Genomic DNA, 11703 nt, shown 5'->3' with positions numbered 1-11703 from the left:
AAGGAAGGTGCAGGCTAGTAGAGAAGGTGGACTTTAATAACTGGGTGGGTTGGTGAATGTTCTTGTAAGTGGAGATGTTTAATAAAGATAACAACAACGAAAAATTGGTCCCTTTTTTCAGTGGTGGGAGGTGAGGTAAACGGGGTAAGCATGGCTTGTGGCGCCCTCCTGCCATGTTTACCGGAGCCGGGTCGCCCTGCAGAACAACCAGCTCGTGCGAGCCGTCTCCAGACCAGAACACATGACACCACTGCCTCTGTCTGGGCCCTCCCCTCCCACTCCCACACTCACGTGTACATATTTCTCTGCCTACCCAATACCTGACCAAGCTGCAGAACTCCGTCGCCAAGGTTACTGTAAACATCACAAGGGGGCGGAGCCGTCTGAAAACCGGGGAAGACTGTTAGCATCCTTATAAATTTAATATTAATAAATAGATTTGGTGTGCGAGGGAGCAGTGGCTTCCCAGTTACCCGAATCATGATGAGCCTTGTTCAGTCCGTACAGCGCCAGTGTCTGGAGGAGGTCAAGCAGCCCTACAAACCCGCCCGAACGTTCGACTTCCTCTACGGTGAGCAACCAGAACAGGGTTTTGTTATTTGCTGGCCCCAATGGCTTGGTTCCCTGTGTGAATAGTGACAATGGGCCTGCCGAAGGTTTTAATTTTTTCAGAATTATCTGACCTGTTCTGCTTTATGAAGTCAGCTGTAAAGAGTGCGGCGGGGGCGTTGGGGTGTTAAAATCTGGCGCCGCATAAAATGCTCCTACCTTTCCCAGAAATTGCCCTTGTCTTACCGCCCTTTATAAGAAATACAATTAGAAATACACTCACTATTGAAGAAGAAAGGCATTCCGATTAATCTTTGTTTACAGATTTGTAAAACCAAAGTTGAGTGGATGTGAATAAATCACATTTTTTTCATTGCAATTTCCAGTCTTCTCCATTTTATTCTGGCGTATATGTTCTTTTTAAAAATATTCCAGAGGTAACTAAGTCACATGCATTAGGTTTGTGACCAGTAGTGTGCTGGTCAATTTTTAACGGGTTCTCCGGGCATAGCCAGTCCTGCTGTTTGGAAGAGTGGGGAGCGGCAGCAGTAAAAGGGAGTTCAGGAGGGAGGCCCAAGCCCAAATTTTGGGAGCTAGTTGTTAAAGTAGCCACATGGGGCCTCTTTAATAATGGCTCAAAAAATTCTTAACAACCACTGTATGTGGCACACGCATTTGGCTGCCCTCATATACACTGATTACCCTTGCATGCATTCAAGAACCAGTGTCCCCCCCCCCTCTCCCTGCACTTGCCCTCCCATCTATCCTTCCCATAGTCTAGTGCAGTGATGGCGAACCTATGGCACGTGTGCCAGAGAGGGCACGTGCACCGTCGCCTCAGCCAGTTCCAGCCCCCCCACCCCGCCTTCCGAGTACCAAGGCGGCGGCAGCGGCAGCAGCAGAAGCAGCAGTAGTAGTGAAAAGCGTGCTGACTCGGCGCACCTTCAGCCTTCCCTTTTGTCTCTCAAGCTCTGGTTCCACCCTCATTTCCTGTTTCCGCAAAAGCGGGACCACAGAGCTTGAGAGACAGAAGGGAAGGCTGAAGGTGCGCCGAGTCAGCACGCTTTTCACTGTTTGGGCACTCGGTCTCTGAAAGGTTCGCCATCACTGGTCTAGTGTTTCTCCCTTTTGGCTTTGGATACCCGCCTTGTCATATTATTTTGCCACTCACAGATCGTCAGACATCCCAATGTCTCTTTTCTGGTCCATGCATATCAGCCTTTCACCTATTGTATACTGCTCCTTTGGATTTCTGCATCCCAAATGCATCACCCTACATTTCTTCACATTAAAGCTTAGCTGTTATGCATTAGCCCAAACTTATAATTTTTGTAGGTTACTTCTCATGCATTCCACATATTCCGAAGTATCCACTCTTTTCTTTCTAACTCTTTGGCAATAATGCTCGCAAATATATTGAACAGAATCAGCCCCAGGACAGATCCCTTAGGGCACTCCATTACTCATCTTTGTTCTGAATGAATTACATTTGTCACAACAAGTTGCATTAGAGGGAGGGTTCAGTGGTCAGCCACAGGCATTAGGTATGATTTGCTGCCGCTTAAACACTGTCCTGGTTGCTCACAAGTCACACATCTGGCTGCCCTAACACACTCATATGCTGAGTAACCCTCTTCACACACATTCATGAGTATATGCCCTAAGGTCTGTGCATCTTTCCTTCTACCCCCCCCCCCCCCCCACCTTAAACCTTGTATTAATTTCCAGATGCGCAGACCGTAGGGCATATACTCATGAATGTGTGTGAAGAGGGTTACTCAGCATATGAGTGTGTTAGGAAGCTCAGTCTTGGCAATGTTCTATTTCAGATAGCGGTGAGACATCCAGGCAGCAATGGCAGCAAGCAGGCTGAGACTTGGGCCTAGGTTCTTACTGAAATTTTTGGTGTGGCGAGGTAGATCTGGGAGAAATCAGTATAAAGGTGATACTGAAAACCATGAGAGGAGATCAGAACACGAAGGGAATAATTGAAATAGAGAAAAGAAGAGGTCCCAAGACAAAGCCATGAGGTACACTGACTAATAGTGAGATAGCATTGGAGGAGGATCCATCAGAACATATACTAAAAGTGTGATTGGAGAGATGAGGAAAAAAAAAAGACAAAACAGAGCCCTGAAATCCAAGTGAGGATAGTGTATCAAGGAGTGGGTGGTGATCAACAGTGTCAAAAGCAGCAGATAGATTTAGAAGGATGAGGATAGAATAGAATAGAGGCCCTTAGATCTGGCTAGGAACAGGTCACTGGAGACTTTAGCAAGGGCTGTTTCTGTTGGAATGTAAGGGTGAAAGCTGAATTGTAGTGAATCAAGAATAGCTTGAGTGAAAAAGTCAAAACAATGGCAGTGAATGGCATGTTCACATAGCTTGGATAAGAAAGGGAGATGGGGCGATAGTTGGAAGTGCAGGTAGAATAATGAAGGTTACATAACTACATAAATATTGCCACACTGGGGCAAACCAAAGGTCAAGCCTAGCATCCTGTTTCCAACAGTGGCCAATCAGGTCACAAATACCTGGCAAGATCCCGAAAAAGTTCAATACATTTTATGCTGCTTATCCCAGAAATAGCAGTGGATTTTCCCCAAGTCAATTTAATAATGGTCTATGGACTTTTCCTTTAAGAAGCCGTCCAGACCTTTTTTAAACCCAGCTAAGCTAACTGCCTTTACCACATTCTCTGGCCATGAATTCCAGAGTTTAATTACACGTTGAGTGAAGAAAAGTGTTCTCCAATTCGTATTACATTTACTACTTTGTAGCTTCATTGCATGCCCCCTAGTCCAAGTATTTTTGGAAAGAGTAAACAAACGATTCACATCTACCCGTTCTACTCCACTCATTATTTTATAAACCTCTATCAGTGCTGCATTTGGCTTCACATTCATTATGCTGCCAGTCGGTTCCTTCTTCCATTTTCTGAAGGATTTTCTTTTAACTTAATAGCTTTCTTCACCTCACTTTTTAACCATGCCAGCTGTCGTTTGGTCTTCCTCCCTCCTTTTTTAATACACGGAATATATTTGGCCTGGGCTTCCAGGATGGTATTTTTAAACAGCATCCATGCCTGATATAAATTTTTGACCCTCGCAGCTGCTCCTCTAAGTTTTGTTTTTTCACCGTTCTCATTTTATCATATTCTCCTTTTTGAAAGATAATTGCTAACATATTGTATTTCCTGTTTATATTTACTCCAAAGCTAATATCAAATCTGATCATATTATGATCACTGTTATCGAGCGGCCCCATCATCATTACCTCCTGTACCAGATCATGCGCTCCACTAAGGACTAGGTCTAGAATTTTTCCTTCTCTTGTCGGCTCCTGTACCAGCTGCTCCATAAAGCAGTCCTTGATTTTTGTCAAGGAATTTTACCTCCCTAGCATGCTCTGATATTACATTTACTCAGTCAATATCAGGGTAATTGAAATCACCCATTATTATCATGTTGCCCAGTTTGTTAGCCTCCCTAATTTCCGATAACATTTCTACATCCGTCTGTTCATCCTGGCCAGGCGGACGGTAGTACACTCCTATCACTTTCCTTTTCCCCTTTACACATGGAATCTCAATCCATAGGGATTCCAAGACATATTTTTTTCCTGCAGAATATTCAATATTTGATTCAAAGCCCTCCTTAATATACAATGCTACCCCTCCACCAATTTGATCCACCCTATCACTATGATATAATTTGTACCCCAGTATGACAGTGTCCCACTGGTTATCCTCCTTCCACCAGGTCTGAGATGCCTATTATATCTAATTTTTTATTTAGTGCAATATGTTCTCCCATCTTATTTCTTAGGCTCCTGGCATTCGCATATAGACATTTCAAACTATGTTTGTTGTTCCTATTTACATCATGCTCAGTACTTGACAGTATTAATTTGCAATCTTTTGCATGATATTTATATTTATTTAAGGACATCTGATCTTCTATGGTCTCTTTTGCAACCTCATTATCGGGATACTCTATTTTCCATGTTTTGGTGATATGTTTAAAAGATACCCTATTCCGAACCATGCGCTGTTGAGCAACTGTCGGCCTTCCCCCAGTCTCTAGTTTAAAAGCTGCTCTATCTCCTTTTTAAATGCCGATGCCAGCAGCCTGGTCCCACCCTGGTTAAGGTGGATTCCATGCTTTTGGAATAGGCTTCCCCTTCCCCAGAATGTTGCCTAGTTCCTAACAAATCTAAAACCCTCATTCGTGCACCATCGTCTCATCCACACATTGAAACTCTGGAGCTCTGCCTGTCTCTTGGGCCCTGCGCGTGGAACAGGTAGCACTTCAGAATGTTACCCTAGAGGTTCTGGATTTGAGCTTTCTACCTAAGAGCCTTTGGCTTCCAGAATCTCTCTCCCACATTTTCCTATGTCATTGGTACCCACATGTACCAAGACAGCCGGCTCCTCCCCAGCACTATCTAAAATCCTATCTAGGTGATGCATGAGGTCTGCCACCTTTGCACCAGGCAGGCAAGTGACCAGGCATTCCTCACGTCCACCAGCCACCCAGCTATCTACATGCCTAATAATTGAATAACCAACTACAACAGAGGTCCTAACCCTTCCCACCTGGGCACTAGCCCCTGGAGACACAGCCTCAGTGCGAGAGAATATTGCATTCCCTAGTGTGTTGGTCCTGTTTACAGGATTACTTCTAGCCTCACCAGGGTGATGCTCTCCTTTTAGAAGGCCTCCCTCCTCCAAGGCAGCACAGGGACTGCCAGATTGGAGATGGGACTTCTCTACATCGTTCCTAAAGGCCTCCTCTATGTACCTCTCTGTCTCCCTCAGCTCCTCCAAGTCTGCTACTCTAGCCTCAAGAGAATGAGCTCTTTGCATTGAGCACACACACATATGACACCTCACCAACTGGGAGATAATCATACACGTGACACTCAATGCAAAAGACTGGATAGCACCCCTCTCGCTGCTGGACTACTGACTGCATCTTAGTATTATAGAGTTGTTTAATTAAAACTTCTTAAGGTACTAGGGATATCAAATGAATATAATGATCATTTTGACTGTTGTAATTTATTTAGGGTTTGCTTATTAAATAAAATAAAAAAGGTATCATCTTATTTTCTTTTCCATGTTTTATTTTGTTTGATTTCTATTGATAACCTTATTAGAAACTAATTAAATGTAATTCAAACTGTAATGAAAATTGAAAATTCCCCTCTTGTTGTCTTCATTAGAATAATTGACTATAAATAAAGAGTTGAGCTAGAGATGGGTGGGAATGAGTCTCTAGAAGTCTGCCCGGAACCTCGGAGTCATCTTTGACTCCTCTCTCTCCTTCTCTGCGCATATCCAGCAGATAGCCAAGACCTGTCGCTTCTTCCTCTTTAACATCAGCAAAATTCGCCCTTTCCTCTCTGAACACACCACCCGAACTCTCGTCCACGCTCTCATTACCTCTCGCCTGGACTACTGCAACTTACTCCTCACCGGCCTCCCACTTAGCCATCTATCCCCCCTTCAGTCTGTTCAGAACTCTGCTGCACGTCTCATATTCCGCCAGAACCGATATACTCATATCACCCCTCTCCTCAGGTCACTTCACTGGCTTCCGATCAGATACCGCATTCAATTCAAGCTTCTCCTTCTTACCTACAAATGCACTCAGTCTGCTGCCCCTCACTACCTCTCTACCCTCATCTCCCCTTACGTTCCCGCCCGTAACCTCCGTTCACAGGATAAATCCCTCCTCTCAGTACCCTTCTCCACCACCGCCAACTCCAGGCTCCGCTCATTCTGCCTCGCCTCACCCTATGCTTGGAACAACCTTCCTGAACCCTTACGCCAAGCCCCCTCCCTGCCCGTCTTCAAGTCTTTACTTAAAGCCCACCTCTTCAATGCTGCGTTCGGCACCTAACCCTTACCGTTCAGTGAATCCAGAATGCCCCCAATTTGACTGCCCCTATCGGACCGACCGTTCACTTGTCTATTAGATTGTAAGCTCTTTGAGCAGGGACTGTCTCTCTTTGTTAAATTGTACAGCGCTGCGTAACCCTAGTAGCGCTCTAGAAATGTTAAGTAGTAGTAGTAGTAGTAGAAGGCACAGAAGGGCCCAGTTCAGTCCTGTCTGTTAATGCTATGGCAGAAACTTCAAGTTTTAAAACTATGGGGAAAAGGATATGGAGACTAGCTAATAAAGTTTGTTTGCTTTTTTTATTTTAAAATTATAACTGTGTTTGTCAATATCCTACAATTCCTCTTTTAAACCGTAATCTTTACGCTATGGCAGAAACCAAGTTTTAAAACTATGGGGAAAAGGGTATGGAGACTAGCTAATAAAGTTTGTTTGCTTTTTTTATTTTAAAATTATAACTGTGTTTGTCAATATCCTACAATTCCTCTTTAAAACCCTAATATTTAAGTTACCAAGCTCAGAATAAAATAATGTCACTTACCCACAGAGATGTCCTCTTCTCTCAGAACTTCTCAGAAAGAAAGTTGAGTCAGACCTTTCCTCTCTATATAGGAGAGGGTGGTGCAGTGTGTATTTTCTAGCAAAAAAGGTGCTGGTACTCAAATGATAGGCCACTCTTCAAGAGTGGGGTGATCACTGAGGGACCCACCCCATAATAGCCAGGCCCCCTGCAACCAGTCACAGAATCTATGACGAGGCAAAATTGGTGTGTAGACCAGGGGCGTATCTGCGTGGGGCCACAGGGGCCTGGGCGCCTGCAGATTTCGCCCTGGACCCCCCTACCGCCACCAACCCTCCCCCGCCGTTGCCGTGGGTACCTTTGCTGGCGGGGGACCCCAACCCCTGCTAGCCGAAAGTCTGACGTCCTGCACGTACAACGTGGAGCGACGTCAGACTCCGAAAGTGGATTGAGGTAGCAGCGCCAGCTTCTTTGAACAGCACGGAGTGACGGAGCCTAGGACGAAGAACTTAAAAGCGGCAGGAGGAAGCGGACCTCGGCTGGCGTGGATTGGGGTCCCCTGCCAGCAAAGGTAGGTGACGGCGGCAGGGGGGGTCAGCAATGGTGGCCCGGGGGGGTCGGAAATGGCGGCAGCAGGGGGGGGAGGGGCTATAATGTGCCCCCTCACTCTGGCTCCGGCCCCCGCTACCGCCAACTTTCAGATACGCCCCTGGTGTAGACCCTGAGGTCTATCATTAAAACTTGGGTTGCATGGGTCAGTTTTAGCAGACAGTGGAAAAGGTGCCGGTACTCAGTACCCTCAAGTACCCCCTCAAAAAAAGCCCTGGGGTGGTGTAATCGCAGCATGTTTCAAGACATCAGGAACAGTTGTAGTGGAAAGTGAAAGATTGAGGATATGGCAGCTAGGAGAGAGAGTGCTGAGTAGATGGGTGGAAATAGGATCAGAGGAAGAGGTAGTAAGTTTGGAGGAGGAAAAAAGATGTGCAGATTCCTCTTAAGTGATTTTAGAAAAGGAAGACATTGTGGCAGAGGTTGAAGGAAGTTGAGAGAATGTAGTGGGGGAAGGAGAGTGTGGTGAAGTGGTTGAGAACTCAAGGTTTATCCTGTGACCCTTGTCATGGATGTACTCAGCCATAGTCTTGGGAGAAAGTGAGGGAGGGGTTGGAGGTGGAGGCATTTTGAGGAGAGAGTTCAGTGTGAAAAAGAGATGGCGAGGATTGGAGCCAAGTTTGTCAAATGGATGTAGTAGTTTTGTTTGGTAAGTGAAAGAGCTAACTTGGAAGGAGGTCAGCAAGAATTTGAAATGTATGAGGTCAGCATGGGTTTGGGATTTTAGCCAAAGGCATTTAGCAGATCAGGTACAGAAACATAGGTAGCGGATTCTGTAGGTTAGTGAAGGCTGGGGTCTGGTATACATTACAAAACAACAAATGGAAAGAGTAAGAGGGTCCAGAGCAGAGGACAGAATAGTATTATTGGAAGAGAGAACCTCGTTGACAGACTTGGCTAACATAGTAGATAAGAACAGAAATGAAACAGTGGTGGACAGAGTGTAAGAGTCTAAAGCCTGAAGATTCCTAAATGTATTGGTGGAGATTGGACGAGACTGTGTGTGTGTGTGTGGGGGGGGGGGGGTGATGTGGAGGGGCATTTTCGATATGATATCTAAATTTGAATTTGGACGTTTTACACAAAATGTCCAAATTCTGAACAATAAAGAAGGTCATTTTTGAAAAAGAAAAACATCTATCTTTTTTTTTTTTTTTTCGAAAATACTATGGACGTTTTGTATTTTGGACATTTTGTGATTTTTTTTTTTTGGTCCATTTTGGAAAAAAAAAACTGTCCAAGTGTAAAACATACAAAATCAAGTCTTTGGGATATAGGAGAAGCCAGCATTTTTAGTAGACTGGTCCCCCTGACATCCCAGGACAGCAATAGGGCACCTTAGTGGGCACTGCAGTTGACTTCATAAAGTGTTCCCAGGTACACATCTCACCATTGCTCCCTTACTTGGTCTGCTGAGCCCCCCCCCAAAAAAAACCCACTACCCCTAACTGTACACCATTACCATAGCCCTTATGGATGAAGGGGGCACCTATTTGTGGGTACAGCGGGTTTCTGGTGAGTTTGGGAGGGCTCACATTTTCCTCCACAATTGTAACAGGTAGGGAGAAGTAGGAGGCTGGGTCCACCTGTCTGCAGTGCACTGCACCTACTACTAGACTACTCCAGGGACCTCCATGCTATTCTGATGGACTTGAGTATAACATCTGAGGGTGGCACAGAGACTGGCAATAATGTTTTTCATCACATTTTTGAGGGGTGAGAGGGGGTTAGTGACCATTAGGGGGAATAAGGGGAGGTCATTCCTGATTCCCTCCAGTGGTCATCTAGTCATTTAGGGCACCTTTTTGTGCCTTATTCGTAATAAAAACAGGTCTAGCTCAAAACGTCTTAGTTTTAATCCTGGACGTTTTTGTTTTGTTCCATTATGGCTGAAAAACATCTAAGGCTTAAGGAATGCCCAAGTCCCGCCCTGAACATGCTCCTGAAACGCCCCGTTGAGATCTGGACATACTTTTGTTGGACTTCATAGAAAAATGTCTAAATAGGTTTCGAAAATACTGATTTGGACATTTTTCTGAGAAAAACATCCAAAAGCAGACTTATGTCACTTTTTAGATGTTTTTCTCTTTTGAAAATGAGCTTGTAAGTGAAACAGAGAATTATGTAGGCAGAGAAAGATCATATGGCCTATCCAGTCTGCTCATCCATGCCATGCATTCTCCCCATCACTCCCTTGGGGATCATCTGGCCTATTTTTGAAAGAGAAGGGCGCCCATCTTCCGACACAAATCGGGAGATGGGTGTCCTTCTCTCAGGGTCACCCAAATTGGCATAATCGAAAGCCGATTTTGGGCGCCCTCAACTGCTTTCCAACGCGGGGACGAACAAAGTTCCCGGGAGCGTGTCGGAGGTGTACTGAAGTTGGGACTGGGACGTGTTTATCGGCCAAGGACAGATGGGCGTCCTCGGCCGATAATGGAAAAAAGAAGGCCGTCCCCAACGAGCATTTGGTTGACTTTACTTGGTCCATATTTTTTCACGACTAAACCTCAAAAAGGTGCCCGATCTGACCAGATGACCACCGGAAGGAATCGGGGATGACCTCCCCTTATTCCCGCAGTGGTCACTAATCCCCTCCCACCGTAAAAAAAAATTAAAAAATATTTTTTTGCCAGCCTCAAATGTCATACTCCGGTCCATCGTAGCAGTATGCAGGTCCCTGGAGCAGTTTTAATGGGTGCAGTGGACTTCAGGCAGGCGGACCCAGGCCCATTCCCTCCCTTACCTGTTACACTTGTGGTGGTAAAAGTGAGCCCTTCAAAACCCACCGAAACCCACTGTACCCACATCTAGGTGCCCCCCCCCTCAGCCATTAGGGCTATGGTAGTGGTGTACAGTTGTGGGGGGGGGGGGTTGGGGGGCTCAGCACCCAAGGCAAGGGAGCTATGTACCTGGGAGCAATATGTGAAGTCCACTGCAGTGCCCCCTATGGTGCCCGGTTGGTGTCCTGGCATGTGAGGGGGGACCAGTGCACTACGAATGTTGGCCCCTCCCATGACCAAATGCCTTGGATTTGGTCATTTTTGAGATGGGCATCCTCTGTTTCCATTATCGGCGAAAACCAAGGTCGTCCATCTCTTAGGTCGGCGATCTCATTTAGGTCGACCATCTCTAAGGTCGACCTAAATGTTGAGATTTGGGCGTCCCCGACCGTATTATCGAAACAAAGATGGACGCCCATCTCGTTTTGAAAATACGGGTTGCCCCGCCCCTTCACAGCGCCTTCCTCGGAGATGGGATCCCTTAGAGATGGGCATCCCTGTTCGATTATGCCCCTCCATATGTACTTGTCCCAAGCTCTGGTGAATTCAGATACTGAAGGCAAGCCTGCTCTACTGTGCTTCTTTTCCAGTCAGGACTTCAGTTGGGTGAAATTAGTTTAAAGCGCTGCCTGCGTCAACCTCAGGGGGGGGGTGCGGCGGTGACAACCTTGGGGGGGTGTGGCGTGGAGGTCAACGTTCTGAAGCTGATTTCCCAGGCAACACGGTGACGTCACCGGAAAGCTTCAACTTCCTGGGAGTCAGCTTCAGAACGTTGGAGGTGCAAATTATTATAGTAGATGAAATGTATTACTATTACTATTACTATTTTCTCAATCTGAAATGTGCCCTATTTGTGCAATAGTTTTTCTTTTGTGTTCAAATTGTAGATCCTTTATATACGTTCTCAAGTGAGAGAGACCATGCACAGGCAAACCTAAGAGCCCATCTTTCCTGTGAACAGTTGGTAAGGCATTCTCATCTCATACAACTTCAGAGCAATTTGTGCAAGCATTGCATAAGGTGGTATATAATTTACTGGGGTGGTATTTCATCATGTAGAGCAATGCTTTTCAACCCTCTTCTGAAGACACCCACCCGTTGCCAATTGGAGTTCCAGGATTACCACAATGAATATGAATGATACAGATTTGCATATACTAGTTCTCTGTTATATACAAATTTATCTCATGCCTACTCATTGTGGAAATCCTGAAACCTGACTAGCTAGGTATGCCTTCAGGAGAGGGTTGAGAAGCATTTGAGTTAATTTAGCCACATCTTGAAAAAGCTGCAGCCTGATCACAGATTCATTTTATATTTTAAGGGCTAGTATATGCAT

The 11703-nt window shown here is 45.6% G+C and overlaps 1 protein-coding gene across 1 annotated transcript in view; it reads left to right on the top strand.

Annotated features, from left to right (window-relative positions):
* Positions 1–396: 396 nt before the first annotated feature.
* Positions 397–11703, top strand: part of MAATS1 (MYCBP associated and testis expressed 1) — a 171385-nt gene continuing 160078 nt past the window's right edge. The window contains exons 1-2 of the mRNA XM_030203997.1: positions 397–571; positions 11252–11328. Of these exons, the coding sequence (XP_030059857.1) occupies positions 481–571; positions 11252–11328 (168 nt within the window). The 5' untranslated portion in view covers positions 397–480. The remainder of the gene's footprint in view (positions 572–11251; positions 11329–11703) is intronic.

The sequence above is a fragment of the Microcaecilia unicolor genome, chromosome 5, assembly GCF_901765095.1.
Source record: "Microcaecilia unicolor chromosome 5, aMicUni1.1, whole genome shotgun sequence".
Lineage (NCBI taxonomy): Eukaryota > Metazoa > Chordata > Amphibia > Gymnophiona > Siphonopidae > Microcaecilia > Microcaecilia unicolor.
This window is presented reverse-complemented; position numbering and strand designations above follow the sequence as displayed.